At 35.8% G+C, this 19,260-nt stretch overlaps 2 protein-coding genes and 1 non-coding gene across 3 annotated transcripts in view; 2 read left to right on the top strand and 1 right to left on the bottom strand.

The window, feature by feature from the left end:
• The window catches only part of LOC134649610 (thioredoxin domain-containing protein), a 270,242-nt gene that overhangs the window by 179,969 nt on the left and 71,013 nt on the right, over positions 1 to 19,260 (bottom strand). The window lies entirely within an intron of this gene.
• Positions 2,762 to 10,432, top strand: LOC134649695 (arylsulfatase B-like). The gene is made up of 7 exons (XM_063504523.1): positions 2,762 to 2,776; positions 3,527 to 3,704; positions 4,165 to 4,388; positions 6,277 to 6,385; positions 6,700 to 6,852; positions 9,152 to 9,811; positions 10,013 to 10,432. Exons 1-7 carry the CDS (start codon positions 2,762 to 2,764, stop codon positions 10,390 to 10,392), a joined length of 1,719 nt encoding a protein of 572 aa, XP_063360593.1. The 3' UTR covers positions 10,393 to 10,432.
• On the top strand, positions 11,892 to 11,964 carry Trnas-gga (transfer RNA serine (anticodon GGA)). Its single transcript has one exon. It is a non-coding gene; the product is annotated as a tRNA-Ser (tRNA).

The following is a 19,260-nucleotide window of genomic DNA, read 5'->3' as shown; positions in this document are numbered from 1 at the left end:
ATTGCATATTAAGATCACTAATATTTAAATTTAGGTAGAGTAAAACCACCAACCACTATTCGACACAAATCAATTGGGAATTAAATAAGTAGTTATATTTGCATAAAATTAAATTTATTCTCATTATATCGTGCCCTCGTATTAAAGCTATGTTAGTAAATGTTACAAATTATTTATTTTATTTAATAATCAGTTGGATAGTCATATTGCGTAAGTCTCTATTAATTATGTATTTTTACCAATTTTTTTCAGAATGTGATAATTTTCGATCTTGAGCAAGAGAAAAAAATGAGATCTAAGATAACAAAATAGCTCCAGACAGATTTATTACCATAATATACAGAACGACAGCGATAATGTCTGCAGCTCCTTGCAAATAGGCATTTTATACGAAAAGATACGAGGAAGTAACGAGCAGTAGTTAGGCGCTGTATCAACTGCGAATTGATATACGTATACTTTACCTACACCTTCTTACCTACATATACCTATGTATTAGTTACCGAGCAATAATGATATCAATATTACTTTGGGGTTGCTATAAACACTTTCATGATATTTACTGAAATATTTACTCTTAGGTATTTTAATCGACTGATCTATAAATAGGTACATAGGTAATAGGTAGATGTACCTATACATAGTGGATGGACATAGTCTATTGTTACAATATTGTTATTTTAATTGTATTTTAGTAGGTATGCTATTGTTGATAATTTTCGCACTAGAATTAGTCTCTTTGTTTAAAACTTGGTCTCAAAACAATGTACCGACAATAAAGTAAAAGTTGCTCTATAATTGCGCAACACCTAAACTTCGAGCGATCGTAAAATAACTTACTTTAGATAATGTTAGACGATCATAGTTGTTCTTCTTGAATCTTGATGCCAGGTAAAAGTTACAAGGAAACACTCACTTGGCGTGCTTTCAGCACATATCATAATATATTTTCAATGTAGGTAAGTAAAGCATCTCTTTTGTATTAAATAAAAGCTTCGTTCTTCCCACAAAGGTTCTCATTTCAATAGATAAAAAAACTATCTATGTACTTGAAAGGCTCCCGGAGAAAATAATGTTAGTAAATTTTGCGCATACAGACAATTTTTTTCATGTATTTTTATGTAATAGGTATATTTTACATCAAACACCAATATTTTGACTTAAATGAAAGTTAAAATTCAAATAATTTATCTTAATAATAAGGGCATGGAAAATATATCTCAGATTCGCGAGTGAGAAGGAGTTACGTTTACCAAAATTTTTATGATATGATGTTTTAAATTATTGTTACGTTTTTATATTATGGACCAGACACCAGACACTACGTTACTAATAGTAATGACAATAATTAATTACAGTATGGTGGTTGGAATAATGGAATAATGGAATGACGAATGACAAAATGAATGACGAGAAATAAAGAAGTTATTAAATGATTATCGAGTTAACAATCAAATCACTAGCAATATTCATTAATCTTGTCTCATCAGACATTACGATAAACAGTACAACACATTACTTATTAAATCAGATGTCGATACCTTGACTGAACATATTCAGCTCCTGATGAAAATGGGGAGCAAAATACCCGTTCTAACGCACAATTCATGATAGCCGAACATTTCCCAGCGTTATACGAAACGTAGCTGCATTAACTTGCAAAAAACTTTAACTTGGTAAACTTCAACCCGTTGGAAGTATGTTTAAATACAAATGTAAAAAAAATGAAAATGAACGTTCTTATTTTTGTTTTGAAAAAAAAAATCAAGGAACGTAGTACATACGCAAGTTTTTCAACAAGTACAAGTACGTTTTTCAAATGCTTTTAAAGTTGCACGCAAAGTTGTAAGCATACATTTTACTAGAAACCTTAAAATATATGTTATTAATAACTCTTTTACAAAATATGTACTTAAACAGTTAGGTTAGGTTAGGTATTAATTATAGTTACTTATGCCATTAAGTTTTTCAGATTTATAACTTCATCAAATATTAGATAAATACTACCTACCTATCATTATAACATATTTAAAACACTGTACCACTCACAGAGAAACTACGTTGAACAAAATAATTATAAAAATTAAATAATGATATCAATGAAATATGCTAAGTAAATAAGTTAAAGCCACATGTCCAAAAATGTCGGTCCTCCATTTGGTTACTCGAACATCTGAAATAACATTAGAGTTATGAATAATACGGGTAATTACTCAGTATAGACCTACATGTTTATATTATAGAATTCGTTATCATGTGTTCAGTCTTATTAATGTATTTGTATCGTGAAAACCTTTTTCTTCGCTTGTCAATTGTGGCCATTATTACCTGTTATTTCAGTTGCTTGACTTTCTTTCTGCGAAGGATTTTATTCATCTAGACCGATTATTCATTTTACTTTATCAGGACGTCTTCTTTCAGTGAATTTTATTACACGCTCCGTTAACGATTGTCTTTGTGCCCTGTGATTAGTAAAGACGAAGTGGGGTCTACAACTGATCTCAGGATTAATGTGTTCACTATGATATCTAAATATATTTGGTATGTCCTTCTTCGATACACTGTTAAAACATGCGTGAGGAAAAGTTTTCAATACATATACATGTCTAATACTTTTTTTTAAATCTTATTTTACATGTTTAATCCGTTCAGTTAAGTTTAGGTAACAATAAATAAAATATGATGTATTTTCAGTTGTGTGCATTTATTGTTCACGTGTGTCATGGCACAAGATGTTGGAAAACCGAATATCGTATTTATAATGGCGGATGACTTGGTAAGTTTTTATTATTATAGTTCTTATGTGACTAATAGTTTTATTAGATACCAAAATTAAAACTAAAATTAAAAACTAATACACTCTAAATTAAAATAAATCTAAAAAAGGCCCCCGCGGCATTGTGCCAAAGATGTTAGATACCTACCTAAATAATCAAAATGATATTTTGATTTATTAAGCTGTTCATAAAAGATGTAGGTTATAATATTCACTTACGGTTTCTAATTAACCTCATTTTATAACCTAATTGTTACCTATATTGGCGTGGGTCTCTTTTACATCGATCAGGGTTTATTATTACATACTAAATTTTATTACTCATTTTACGTAATCGTAAATATATTTTAAGCTGAAATTATTTAAGGTAAACATATTTTATAAAATCTTATACCTTTAAACGAGCAATTCTTGTTTATTTATTTATTTATTTATATGTATATATATTTTAAGGATCTCGGAAACGGCTCTAACGATTTCGATGAAATTTGGTATATGGGGGTTTTCGGGGGCGAAAAATCGATCTAGGTCTTATCTCTGGGATAACGCGCATTTTGCTCGGTCTCCCAGATATTCGTTATTAAAATGAGTAAATTTACTGCGAGATACATATTTGATCGGATAATTTAATGATATCAGTTTAAATTTCGGTGAAAGTATATGTTTTTAGAGAGTTGTTATAATTATGTCTAGATAAAAAATGATTAATTTTATTCATCACATGATCAAATTAAAAAAATATACATCAAAACTGTATTTAAATTAAAGGGTTGGGATGACGTCAGTTTCCACGGGTCCGATCAAATAATGACCCCCAACATCGACGTGCTCGCCTACCAGGGCGCCATGCTTCAGCAATACTACTCGGACACGCAGGGCACGGCCGCCAGGAGCGCCCTTTTCACAGGAAAATACCCCATGAGGCTCGGTAAATACGTTTTTACTGTCAACAAAACGTGCTTATGAGCTTTTTCCCAACAGGCTTTGACATTTTATTAAAAATGTGTAGTGGAGAGCCTGTTTACAGGGCTTTTACTGCAAGTTACGATGTTTGAAATTACATATATTTCCCTTAGAAATAACTTGATACAACCTACAAACCTTAATGGATCAAAAAACGTATTATGAATCTTAATATGTACTAATTACAGTTCATAACTAATTTACTTAGGTATTAAAAAGTAGGTAGGTATTTATTTATAGGTACTGCTTTTAATTTCCACTTGTATATAAAATATCAATAACTGCATTTGTGTTGTGAATGAAAATAGTATTGCAACATTAAATATTTGTAGTAACAATATCAATCAGTAACACAGAAAATCATTATTAGGGGATGTGCGACGCAATTGAATTAGTCAATAATACACCACTCACACAACTTTCAGGCACACAAAGCGATTCCATACTAGCATCAGAAGACCGAGGTATCCCAGTATCGGAGAGGCTGCTACCCGAGTACCTGCGGGAACTAGGCTACGTCACGCACTTGGTCGGCAAGTGGCACGTCGGCAAATCCCGGGAATACTATCTGCCTAATTACAGGGGATTTGATACTTTCTACGGCTTCCTAGACGGCTCCGTGGATTACTATACGTACAACTTGGTCGAGGTATGAATACAGGTCGCGGTCGGCTTAAGATTTATTAGATATAGATTAACCTAGTTAATTAGGTGATGAATCTATAACAATTATTATCGCAACCACAGAACATATTAAAGAGGTTAGAATGGCTATCGCGCGCAGTTAGTATCGGAACCGGTGTCGCCGCTCGTTCCTCTCCACATTTACTAACACTCGCGCAACGGTAGTAAAAACTTGTGTGCGTGGTGAATGGATAGGCCTCCTTTAGACAGATTTGATGTCTGGCTTCTTAATCTGAAGGTTATTGTGGTGCAAAAGGCATGTTTACTTCGTTTTTCGGTCAGCGCGGGCGAGTAGCATGCGAGCGTTTGCTCAAAACCGGCGGCGACACGTACCCTGCTCGCATCGCCATTCTAACTTGTTCTGTGATCGCAACACACCCTATGGAAACAAATTGTGATTTGCATTCAATATACATGGCCTCTAATATAAGAAAAGCATTAACACACATTTATAGACAACGCGAAATTTATTCACATATCTTATTTACCGACGTTTCGACACAAGTTTCACTGGTCATGGTCGCGGCTAACTGATGTCCCAGCATAATTAACATTATGTGTAGTGGGTGCTTTGAAAATGTGAAGTCTACCCCAAACTTTTTCATACACTTTTCGTCGGGTAGTTGCACAAATTTCTGTTTTGACATTTTGCTGGGACCTCAGTTAGCCGCGACCATGACGAGGGGTTATTCGTCGACCGCCATTTTGGTAACATGGCCTCGTGATTCATTTCTTTGTTTTTGCTTATTAATATTGTTTAAAGTGTAATATTGATAGCTTATTATGCAGTAAACTAATGTGGAAGTGTGCAGATAATGAAAAAAGAATCATGAAACGCGTATAACCACCATTCTGGCGTCAACGCCGGGTAGCCCACGCGGGTTCTTGTAAAGTCTAGCTATCGCCTTACAAGAACTGAGAACCATACTACCGAACAACGTCGTGCTCTAGAGCATTTATTTTGGTATTTCTACCTCTAACCGTGGCTGGCTAGAGCCCTAGAGGCCATAATTTTATACTTTTATACCGTACACTGGCTGAATTTTATTACAAATAATATTAATTCGATCCCACGTGGGATCCACTTTGACGTTGGCGAAATCATCGACAGTATCGATGGAGCCATATTACCCAAAGATTGAATTGAATTGACCATGACCAGTGAAACCTGTGTCGAAACGTCGGTAAATAAAGGTATGTGAATAAATTTCGCGTTAGACCCGTCTATAAATGTGAGTTAATATGTGTTCAATACGCGAAAGTTTTAAATATTATAAGACAATCATTATCTATTTGATGTTGATTATAAATTACTTTCAAATAAGACGGTAAAATACCTACTAAATAACATTGTGTAGTAAACACCTGATAATGGTCGTGGCACCAATAATATAAACTACAAACCCTGTAAAATACTTAAGTTAGACAAAGATAAGTCTGCAGCGATTTCATAGTATACGCAGTGAAAGTGTTATTTCTACGTCATAACTTCATAGAAGTTTTTTCTGTTAACTAGATTAAACATTATTGGCATTGGTATCAAAAACAATTAATACTTATAATTATTAATAAGGGTTTTCATTCATTTACCGTACAATTATTTAAACACAGATGAATAACAAACGTTATCATAAGTAGGTAGTAAGGTAGGTATAAGCCAAACTGGAATATTAATTTGGCCATTAACATATTCTTGTTTAAACAAATTCGTGTTAAGAATAAAAGCCTTTTACGTATCTAGTTTGAAATATTTATTTTTCCTCTCAAGGTCTTTACTCTTTTATTATTTAATTTAAGGTCTAGAAACTGTCTAATTAGAATCTCGAGTATAAACTACACATTTATTTTTACAGAATTGTAACGGCACGTCATTCTTTGGTCTCAATTTCTACGAAAACCTGGCGCCCGTGGAGGATCAAAGTGGGCATCTTACGGAAATACTCACTGACAGAGCTGTTAACTGTAAGTGGTTTTCCCGACAAATCCTTTGAGTCCGCACTCTAGCCATACTGAGGAATAAACTGTCACATAAGCAAAGCTCGACATACTCCGTAAACGGTTTCGGTGTCGAGTTCGTAGAAAGATTATTTCTTGAATTTAATATTTGTGTTATTGTAAGGAATAAATTATAGTTTTTTTGCAATTTACTTGCGAATAATGAAAACAAGTACTTTTAACCTTGTATAAAATGGCCTTAGAAAGGCCATATTTATTTGACATTTTGGATTGCTGCGGTCGCAATCGGAATCTCACCTCTATGTTTTAAAATATTCCAGTGATAAGAAACCACAACACAACGAAGCCATTGTACCTCCACGTGTCGCACGCGGCTCCACACACCGGCGGAGGCTTGGTGTCCCTGCAACCCCCTGTCAACACCTTGGCGGAAAACAGCCATATAGCACACACAGCCAGACGCATGTATGCCGGTATGCATTGTTATTTATTTATGTATTCTCCTAACTTAACGACAAACGCATCAGACTGCCATAACACGCGATCCTAACCCATGCGTTTCTATGCGAAGAATGACAACGTTAGCAGATTTTAGCAATTTGTAATGTAATAATATAATATCTTTTTTTAAAAAAGGGAACCGCCTTCAAAAAACCAACCCACTGAAAAGTACAAAATAATTTTTATATGGCACCCCTATACGTGTCCAGTCCCTATCCCGTCGTAAAGCAAATTTTTGCCAAAAAGTAATTAATACCTAATAATAAGAAAATTAATAATCATCCGGGCAATTACTTAGTTTTTGAAGTCGGTGCCAAACCAAAATTTTTGAGAACCGATTTTTTAGACAACGAAGAACGCTGCATTTGCATTATAAAGACATACTTAGTTTACTCATTAATTTAGTTCTTGTAGGTACTACGTACTCGTATTTTTTTTCTGATTGGTAGTAAAGACTGTTTTTGTTGGTTTGGCACCGCCTTCAAAAACTAAGTAATTGCCCGGATGATTATTAATTTTCTTATTATTAGGTATTAATTACTTTTTGGCAAAAATTTGCTTTACGACGGGATAGGGACTGGACACGTATAGGGGTGCCATATAAAAATTATTTTGTACTTTTCAGTGGGTTGGTTTTTTGAAGGCGGTTCCCTTTTTAAAAAAAAGATATTATATTAAGTTATTTTATTTTTGTTTTATTTTTGTTTATTTTTAATTTTTTAATTATTTTTTTTTTATTTTATTTTATTTTTTACTTTTTAGTGATAGGTAGGCACTTCATTTATTTTAGGTTTTGGGCTAAAATACTAGTTTGTTAGGCTCTCCATTTAGTTTTGGGCTAGTAACTACCTACTAATGTTGGTAATGTTGGCCTAACTCGATGATAATCGCGACACAACATAATATGACGTTTTGGTGCTAAACGATTTGTATGTATATTGCTCCCACTCCCACTCCCATTCCCAGTCCCAGTCCGAGTCCGACTCCTACTCCCACTATTTTATCTAAATCGGTTTCAGCAACATAAATTTGTTGGTAGGTATACCGATAGCATGGCCACCTACCGGGTCCAATTGGTTTTTCAAACCATCCATGTACTGTACACTAAAACCTTCTCCAGAATGTAACAAACACTTTTCTGAAAACCGCATCAAAATCGGTTCAGCCAAACGCGAGATAATCACGAACAAACATACACACATACATACGTACATACATACATACATACATACGGGTCAAACTGAAAACGTCTTTTTTTTAAAGGCAGTTAAAAAAAAGTTCATCGACCCACCTAGTGGAACTCTGCAACATGGGCACACGACGACAAGTCGGTTAACCAAAACAAAGTGTGCCTATGTTGCACCAAACCTGAGTTCCACTAGGTACAGCCAGGGTTCAGCATCAGCTCTATCTTGGGTACTGCTCTCCCAAGTGCTCATCAAGATGTGACGGATGGCCAAAATAGCGTTGGCCTATGTTGCACCAAACCTGAGTTCCACTAAGTACAGCCAGGGTTCAGCATCAGCTCTATCTTGGGTACTGCTCTCCCAACTGCTCATCAAGATGTGACGGATGGCCAAAATAGCGTTGGCCTATGTTGCACCAAACCTGAGTTCCACTAGGTACAGCCAGGGTTCAGCATCAGCTCTATCTTGGGTACTGTTCTCCCAAGTGCTCATCAAGATGTGACGGATGACCAAAATAGCGTAGGCCTATGTTGCACCAAACCTGAGTTCCACTAGGTACAGCCAGGGTTCAGCATCAGCTTTATCTTGGGTACTGCTCTCCCAAGTGCTCATCAAGATGTGACGGATGACCAAAATAGCGTGGGCCTATGTTGCACCAAACCTGAGTTCCACTAGGTACATCCCGAGTTCCACTAGGTACATCCAGGGTTCAGCATCAGCTCTATCTTGGGTACTGCTCTCCCAATTGCTCATCAAGGCATGTCGGATGACCAAAACAGCGTGAGTCTATGTTGCACCAAACCTGAGTTCCACTAGGTACAACCAGGGTTCAGCATCAGCTCAGATCTATGTATACTAAAACCTTCTCCAGAATGTAAGAAACACTTTTCTGAAAACCGCATCAAAATCGGTTCAGCCAAACGCGAGATAATCGCGAACAAATATACATACATACATACATACATACATACGGGTCAAACTGAGAACCTCCTTTTTTTTTGAAGGCGGTTAAAAACAGAGCTAGAAGTCTCTTATTGTAGCTAGTAGCAGATTTAAATGTATACAACAATTTGGAAATTTACAGGTCTTGTTGCAAGCTTAGACAAGAGCGTTGGACATATAATTGCAGCTTTAGCAGAGAGGGAAATGTTAAAAAACACAATCATAGTTTTCGTATCTGATAACGGAGCTGGTGCAACTGAAAATTTTGGATGCAACTTGCCGCTGCGAGGAGAGAAGAGTACTCCATGGGAAGGAGCTGCGAGATCTGTGGCTCTCGTATGGCACGCTTCAGTGTTACCTTATAGAAACGATCAGATATTCCACGTTACTGATTGGTTGCCCACTTTGCTGTCAGCTGCACGTGGCGATATACCCAAAAACATTGACGGAATCGACCAATGGGGTACAATTGTAAAGGGCGAGGTATCTAAACGGGACAGCGTACTAATAACAATTGACGATCTTAACGGTTGGGCTGCGTTCAGAGAAGGCGACTATAAAATAATTGTGGGGAATGTAAGCAAAGAAAAGAGTAAATATCAAGGCAAAGAGCTCAAGGCAGTGCGACATAACTCGTTCCCGTACGAAAATGTGCTGCTGGCATCTGAAGTATACTTAGTGTTTAAAGAAACACTGAATCTGCGTTTAGACATAGAATCAGTCTACGAGATGCGCAATAACAGTAAACTGGTAGAAATAGTTAATGATATACCAGACGAGGCAATTTGTTTTCCAACATTAGGTGAATTGGCGCAATATTTATGTTTAAGGTGTCATTCTATGGAACTTGCTAACTATGTAAACAAAAGTCACTAGTAAATTAACATTTGACAGTTTAAATATGGCGGTTTGTTAACATAGTTAGCAAGTTCCATAGAATTACACTTTAATTAACTTTGAATACTCTCTACCGATATAAAACACCTGATTTTTACTTTTACAGCAAAAGGCTGCCTCTTTAACGTGTCTGAAGATCCTACTGAGGCTTTTGATCTGTGGCATGCAAAGATGGATATAGTTAGACGCATGAGTTTACGGCTAAGAGGTCTTTGGACAGAGATGAGTCCAAGGCCACTACTCAAAGCGGATCCTAGAGCGAATCCATTAAATCAGAACTACGTGTGGTTCTCTTGGGTACCTAATGAAGAAGTAATCGATGCACCACGAAAACCCGTCCCGCCTTTTCCTTTACAGGTGTCAAGAGATGAGCTGCAGTATGTTGTCGACCTCAGTTTAAATTCGTTCAAAGATAAAATCCAGGACTACATTAAAAACATGGGAGAATCATTTGTTACGAGCGTCGGTGGCTTGTTTAATTTTTAGTTTATTTTGTTATATTTGTGTTCTTATACTCGGCGCAACGTAAAAAAGTATCAGTTAAACTGTAGGTCTTAGCTTCATATAGGTATCTTCGTATATAAGGGTCAATTCATAACTATCAAATATTGATTGTTACGAGTACAATGCGCCGACTGATAGCTTATTTTTATTTAGGTATGCAGTGTCAAGCAGCTAAGTGATGTTTTTATAGATATAACTTTTGTAACTATTTTTTTAAATTTGAATATTTGTCCTCATTTAATTTTTTATTCAATCTAAGTCTGACAGCTGTTATGTCCCCATCATAATTCTAGATTACTTAATAAAAAATATTAAATTAATAGACAAGTTTTAATTGCTAGACTAAAGGTACTTACTTACTCATTCGGATTCAGATGACACCAGCATTACTGAAGCAGTATTACAGCGCGACATTACTGCCTACTGCATTACTGCCAAATGTCAAGAGTCTGGGCAGCTTTATCGATTTTGACATTTTCTACAACAATGCAGTCGACTGCAGCAGTATTGCAGCGCGACATTACTGACGACTACATTACTGCCGCCAACGTCAAAATCGATGATACTGCCCGGTTTTTTGACATTTACCGTAGTAATGTCGCGCTGCAATACTGCTCCAGTAATGCTGGTGTATGTCGTTTAAATCCGAACGGTACCTTTAGACTTATGAACCATCATTTCTCTTTCGTACACGTTCATTACCATGACAGTAAGAAAGTACTTCGCCGTTTTGATAATAAATCTAAGGGCCCGATGGGAATTTATAAAAAAAAAAATCAGAAATGCTTGTTACTATACAGCCACGGTAATGAGATAAATGGCACTTTCTTATAATGAACCCATAGTAACATGCAGGCTCGGTAGTCAATTGAATGTTGAATCTTGGATTTCCCTATAGTATACCTAATTAGCCGAATGAAAATATATTTTCCTGTTTATTTTTTGCCTAGTCGACTCAAATCAAATTGCAGCTTTAATAAAACGCAAAACAAATCGAAAGGATGCGGTTTTATCTTATAGTTTCTGTCGTAGCATGAATGATAGATGAAGAAAGTTATTGTAGTGGGGATGCCAGTTTGATTATTCCGTGACTGGTTGCAATTCAACATGTCTAGACTTAAGATTATATTGGTATTGGTAAAGAAATACAGTAGAGGTATGTTGTGATAACCTAGAATATATTTTGTAAATGATGCTTCTCAGCGATGAGTCGTAATGCGGGCCACAACTGACTGGTTGAATATCTGATTGTGTGCTACTAATTTGTAGGCAGCTAGAGTTAGACCAAGATAAGCCCACAACGATTTTGATAGCACACGCAGTGCAAGTGTTATTTTAAACGTCAAACTTCTATGAAATTAATTTTTTAACAAGCAGTTTCGTCTGCGAGCGATATTCCAAATTTTAATATTAAAGGAAAAAATCCTGTCCTGTCCTGTCCTGTCCTGGTCCTGTAGTATCCTGGTATGGTGTCCTGGTAGGCTTCCGTAGCTCAATTGGTTAAGAGCAACGCACGGATTGCGGAGGATGCAGGTTCAAGTCCTGCCGGAAGCGTAACTTTTTAAATTTTTTCCTTTAATATAAAATGTTCTATGAAATTATGACGTATAAATAACACTTGTACTGCGTGTGCTATCAAAATCGTTGAAGACTTAGGGTGACTGCTATAGTTATTGGCCATTAAGGGGCCCACTGATTAACAGTCCGCCGGACGGTATCGGTCTGTCAGTTAGAACAAAGTTTTGACAGTTGCGAACAACTGACAGGCCGATACCGTCCGGCGGACTGTTAATCAGTGGGCCCCTTTACAAATTGGCCTTTCCTACGAGCCCCGATGCAAATTAGTTCGTCTAGTTCCACACAACAATTTTGTTTATTTTAATAAATTTTACACATGAACATAACATTACCCAGTAATGGGAACCATAATAAAATTATAACAAACTACCCGTATTTTTCTATTTATAATGTTGATTATCTCGTTAATGAAGAGTCAAGAGTAAGGTAGACAGGAGCTCGCGTCACAACAGACAGGTGTGATATTCCAATCGCTTAGAAAAGGCGCGTCAAACCCACAACTGATCCATATCTAGGTATATATGTACACACATTTTGTCGGCTATGCCAGGAGGACCGATGTCTCTTTTAAGATACTTTTAATATAAGTACTTCTATCTTTAATAAAAAGAGGGTGTGGGTTTGGTAAATGGCAGCTAAAGCGTTTCTTGAATACCTATAGGTACGTAATGGTAGAACAAATATCGAATTTCTGAAAAAAAATACAAACAATTTTATATATTTTTTTTAATCGTATATTGCAATTGAACCATAACTACGGTAGCTAATTATAGGCCCTTTTGACGTAGAAATGCCGCATTGCTGACTGAGACTTGAACTCGCTTGAACAAAGGCAAAGAGCAATAACACGGTATGACGGGACGACCGCGCCGAAATAACGAATTTTATGAACCGATGAAGTCTTTTGTCACCGCCTCGTCGGCCGTCCTTTGATCAGTGCGTGCAGCAAATGGGAAAATTGGTCAGCTTTTCGGGTTCACCTAACCGTCCGGACACCCGTTATCACGGTGAAAGACAAAAGTGAATATTAACTTGCAAATTGCTATTTTTTATTGATTTAATTTGAGAAGTGCAATCTAATTGAAGTAAAAGGTTTGCAACTGAAAATAGTTTATATGACTTTATTGTTTTTAACAATAACTATATAAAAGGACTTTTTTTTTTGTAAAAATCACGCAAATACCTGTATCTTAAAATCACACTGCGTGCTCATTCGTCCTGTCAAGCAAAAGGCAAATCTGTAATTTTTGTTTATTAAAGCCTTATTCATCAAAATCGGCTCAGTAGTACATAGTTTCAACGCTACGAGATGAAGCACACGACATACGTACTATTACGTACCCATCGGTATAATATTACTTACATCTTAATTCAAAACAATTACCATAACCCTTCATTTAATAAATTATAATATAAATTAAACCACTCCAATAAGAATCTACTTATACATATATATCTCTATATATTTATGGACAGCAGATATACCAAAAGCTTTATGACCACGAAGAAAACATTATGGTAGGTACAAAACAAAACTGGAGTGACGCATCATGAATAATACATCGGATGCTCCCGTTCCAATTGGACTCGTATAATTGGAATGAAATCCATGACCCTGCAAAAAGCAACAGCTAGGTGTACCTATAAGTACCAATGTGTACATTGTGAACAGTGTGAACTGTACGATTTACATTTTACTTATACTGCCGTATTCGAACTTCAAGATATTCACAAGAGACGACACGTACTAGATCCATTCTAGATACGTTATAGTTTAGATTTCAACTAGTTCTCTTTTGCAGCGCAATTCGGGCAACCAATATCACTTTTACGTTAGATAGAGTTAGATATCTATTAGATGTGAATTGGATCTCTAAGCCATATCTTGTGGAAATCGTTCAAGAGTATCTCCAGAATCGCGGAAATGTCAAATTTAACAGGTTAGATCTTAAACATATCGTTATCGTATCTTGGCAATGACTAAAAGATATCTAACAGATGTCTATTTCAAAATCCGAACCGGGTCCCTAGCTTTGGATTGTAATGGAGTCAAGATCAAAGTTAAAACAGAAATATTTTACCTGACACTGACATAGGTATTCGCTAACGTCAGTGTAACTTACTTTTTATGCATCTCGCTCGTACTAATATACCAGTACGAGAGATATGCATAGAAAGTATGTTAACTACGTACCTACACGCTAGCAAATATGTCAGTGTCACAGGTACCTGAGTTTGAATCTCGTTAACGTTAATTAATCATTAAAGTTCCTGAGTTATGGATGTTTTCAATATCATTTGAGTATTTGTTCACATAGTTGTTTTGTTATACATATTCGTCGTCCAGTAACAACAACACGACTAGATTGATTTGTGTAAGAGTTTTAGTCCCATTTTAATTATATTTAATTGACATTAAATTAAAAAAAACACTGTTTATAACTAACCACTATTAATTAATAGATAACTTGTGTATTGTGGGACGGTTTCTTAAATACGGAAGAAAATGTTCTAATTAGTTTTATTTCTAACAAGAATGTATGTAAGAGATATTAAAATTATTTGAAAACAATAAAAACCTTTATTTATTTTCTTCATCCGAGCAAGCCACTAATCACAAGGAACCGTAAAATATTAAATTCCTGCAATGTTTCATTTCCTGAGCTATTAGTAATTTATAGTAAACCGGCCATTCTTTTCATTTCTGAATCTTTCGCTTAATTTCTATCTTCATTAAGAATGCATCAAAGAGCGGATTTTTAGCGATTTAAGTAACTTTTTATTTTTTGTATCGGTTTTTAAATAGACTTTGAAAGAAGCTGCTTAGTCATCTATTGTGTATTGTGATAGTAGCAACCAAGTTGTAGGGTTCCGTAGCCAAAATGTCAAAAAATCATAACAATTTTAATCACTTAAAACTGGTTATAGGTACAGTTTTTGAAGTGAAAACTTCTTTAGCGGCGCTGGGCACTTTTTGAGGTGGGGAAAAAATGATAAACTCGAGACAGCGTAAGGCGATCACGTGACCGTAAGGTTTAGATGGCCACTCATTTAGATGGCATTTAAATCAATAAAGAAAAATTCAATGACATAATTCAATAAAGCTACATCTTGATGAAATCGCTAATAAAAGTGAACTGTAGTACTGGTGAATAAAACTCAAAATAACATGACCAAATATATTTAGATGCGAGGTAGTCTGCAAGGTAACTTTTCAATTTCTATTCGAATTTTAAACAACTAATGCTACAAATTTGAATTTCGAATTTTAAACAAGCTCACTGACCAGCAATTTCGAAAATAAAGTTTTTTAATAGAAAGGAGGATGGGTCAATTATACATAGTGCTGCAGACATTTTGGACTAGTCATTGAGTTTTCACTTCTGTCGGCACTCCCGGAGCGCAACTCGTTGTTTTTTCTACTACTTATCGCGTCACCCAGCCAATGTAAATAAGTAGGTAATTGTTAGTGCCGTAAAATGTGACTATTTAAATAGCCAGTTTCTTTTTTATGCTACCTACTTAAAGTAAAGTGCGCAATAAAGGATTGCTAAACGTTTTAAATCGACTTAGGTACTTATTGCCAGCATAAATCTCGGATCCCGACGACCAGTCTAATCTAACGCCGAACGAGTAATATATATCAGCTTCTGTTCAGGCCGATTTGTATTGCATTCTTGCAAAGCTGGCTTGTGGGAATAGTGATTTGCGAAAAATTGCTCTTCTTTCAAAACTTTCTGTAACATTGTTTTCCTTTTTTTGGAGGGAACAAGCTGAATAGCTTCAATTGGCGTTTTATGTCTTTTGTTACCTGTACGATATTGCTCGAAATAATATTAATACAAAAAACCGTTAGTACAAAAATCACGATTATACTCAATCAGATAAGGCTTTTTAAGTATAGATCTAGTCATATGTATATTTACTATGTAAGGAAAAAATTTGGTACTAACACCAATCAATATTATGTAAATCTATTGAAACTATATCATCATTCGCTTGCCCTTTTCCCATCACTTGAGTCGGCGCAGCGTGTCTATTTCTGTCGTTCGTCATCTCATCATTCACCTGCTTTATTTTCATATCATCTCTTACACAGTCCATCCAACTTTTCCTTGGTTTTCCTTTCCTCTTACATCCCTCCATATTCATTCTTAAATCTTAATTTCGCGTCACAAGACTATGAAAGAAATAGGATTACAATTTAAACTATGTACATACAATATATATTGTAAACACTCATAGAAAATCCTTATGGCTTTAAATATAAACGCCCTACAAGTTTCAATTAGCTATTAATCATTTGTTAGCTGTCGTTTTGACTAATGTATTTGTAAGAACATAAAACATAAATTAATCCATTTAACACTTGTAAAATTTTATAAATATGGGGGTTACTTGTTATAAAACATTGTCACGCTTTTTTATGCTACCGGCAAATAAAGAAAAACTTAATTTTAAGTTTCAGCAAGCTTAAAATAACATTGTAATGAGATGATATCTTCACGCCATTAGCTCGATAACTAAATTGTGTTCCTTCGACGAATCTTAATTTAGTTTGGCTCTAGTGTTAAGTCAGTGTCACGTCTCCGCCATTATCCTAACAAGATGGTTCTAATCTCGGCCTCCGCTGGAGCGATGTCCTTGAAGCCACATATTTGTCTATAAGCAGGGGGCGTTCCGATGGCGTCGCGAGTGTGGGGAGTTGAAAGCTCAGTCAAACCAGTGTACAGGATTGGCTAAGTTTAAATTAAGTTTCATGAATAGATGTCTATTTTATATTGTCTACCCCGTAGACGCGGTTTCAATTACGCATATTTGTCACAGGCATTATGCATACTTAGTTCTAAATACCTGCAAGGTACGAGAGCGGGCCGCAAAAGAGTGATAATCCAAGCCTAGATTAGCCTATATTACCAGGGAGCAGGCAGTTTTAGCAGGACGTTTCAGATTTGAAAGTCGAATGTGAGTTCTGTGTGTGCGGAGACAGTTGTCATTGTTGGACGATTTGCAAACTGCGTGGTAAGGGGACTAAACATTGAACTGTGCATATAATTAACGTCATCTTTTTCTAATTTTCTTGAAGTAGAATTTTAAGGACTGTAAAGTGGCAATGAAATCAAGGATTTCTTATAATCTGGGGGCTTAACGAATATGTCAATCATTTGCGCCGTAGTGAACGAGACGCTAACGGCGCAAAGGATTGACATCTTGGCTATGCCCTTGGTCCGTGAAAAGGTTATCGTGTTCCCTTTTGTTCTCGAGAATTCAACTCGCCACGTGTAACCTTCAACTCAAGTTCCTCGTATCTCCAGTCAGTGGCACGCATTCTGGCGCCTCGCCAGCGGCCGGGTACTAACAACTTTATTATGCATTACTCGGTGTCCTGCGATCCTAAATAAGCAACAGTTCTCTTGCCAAGTTACGGCTTTACATTTTCATTAGGTGATGCCTTAGCCACTAGGTATCGCCACGTGCCGACGATTAACACGGCGCCGTTGTCATACATTTTACATGAACTTTACTGTTAGCAGGCGTGTCTCACTCCGCGATTTCGTCGCTTTGCTACAGGTAGCTAAAAGTACATCCGTTCCGGCCCCAATTTTGGGGAAAGCCATAAGCCGCGCGTGGCGCTGTCGCCACCTAGCGGCCATATCTGTGCTGATCGTAACAGACGCGTTTTGTTAGAGAGTGATGAGTCTTCTGTACTTAGTACTATTAATATCTGGGTGACCGAGCTTCGGAGCTCGGAAAACATAAAAAAACTCGAAAATGCGCGTTTTCCCATATAGCAAATTTCATCGAAATCGTTAGAGCCCTTTCCGAGATCCCCGATATATATATATATATATATATATATATATATATATATATATATATATATATATATATATATATATATAAATAAATAAATAAATAAACAAGAATTACTCGTTTAAAGGTATTAGATTTATTCTGTGTTGTTAGTCTTTGAAGTATGTCTTCCGAATTTTGTACCTAAACATCTAAATTTCCCTGAGTTAATATGATTAAAAGGATTGAAACGCGCAAATGAGGAAACTGTAGCCACTGGTTACGATCTGGGGGGATTTATGTATTTTTGTTTTAGGTTGCATAGGTACTCGTAATTTAAAAATGGGTGCATACCGTTTACAAAAGTAACGTTTAGTAACTACTTAAACTCCGAAGCCAGTTACTAATTAGTATAACTACTTTAATTTAGTAGAGTTATAACTATTATAGTTATCAAATAAAATTTCGTACAAAAGTTTCAAGAAAGTCACGATTTTCGGTTTGAAAGCAGCACGTCTTATCGCTTGTTTAAAATTTCTTCGAAAATATTTACAGGTGTGTATTATGGGAGTTATTAAGATGTAATTTTGCGATTTTCTAGCTGTCACGAGGAGCCAGCAGCGGGGGATGCCGCCTCGAGGTGAGATCAATTAAAAGATACAAGCAACCCTGTGGGCGACTCATGTACACGAACACATACAATGTTAGGAAAGAGTCTTCACCCCTCGGAAAACCTTTGTTATTTAATGGCATTTAACTTTAACTGCCATGAAAACCGAAAATACATGCGCGATACAATTAAAAAGTGAGTGTAAAGCCCTAAACCACTTGTAGGTAAAATAAAAATATGCTTGTGCTCAATTTATCCAGCAAAATATTTCTGTGTAGGAGGTACTTACATTATTCGAGAAATTTATACATGCGTGCACATAGCTTGTTAAATAATGGGGTAACTTAAGGTTAAGTATATGAAATCCTTGTTTTGTGACCTAAGAAGTTCAGTTGTATGCTGTATGCATACCTAATTATAAAGTATATTTATGAAATTCACGAGGAAGGTATACGATCCGCTGCTACGAGTAGGTACATTATTCTGAGTTTAGAACTTTACAATTCGTGTCTCCGACTTCACGAATGTTATTATTTTAATTAACGAAAAGTCAGAGTTTTGTCAGTCGTTTAAAATTTGCTTGTAACCCACTTTCATTTAATTGTCTTCTATTGAATTAAACTTGGTGGATATTCATTGTTCGCCTTTAATATTTTGGTTTTATTTCGCAAGTCTTTATATACCTAAACAAGAAAGTTATAAGCAATGTGGCAGAGCGTTCGGAGAATATCTAGACTTGTTATGATTTAATTACCATTCGATGGTTGTATCGCATTGCTTCGTCCGGAGAGTTTAAAGTGGTACCTACTTTATATACCTATGTATGTAATGATTATGTGTTATTCGTACATATTTTATGTATTAAGAAG

Source organism: Cydia amplana, chromosome 7 (genome assembly GCF_948474715.1).
Source record: "Cydia amplana chromosome 7, ilCydAmpl1.1, whole genome shotgun sequence".
In the NCBI taxonomy this organism is placed as follows: Eukaryota; Metazoa; Arthropoda; class Insecta; order Lepidoptera; family Tortricidae; genus Cydia; species Cydia amplana.
Note: the sequence above shows the minus strand (reverse complement) of the source record. Positions and strands in the feature narration are given on the sequence as shown.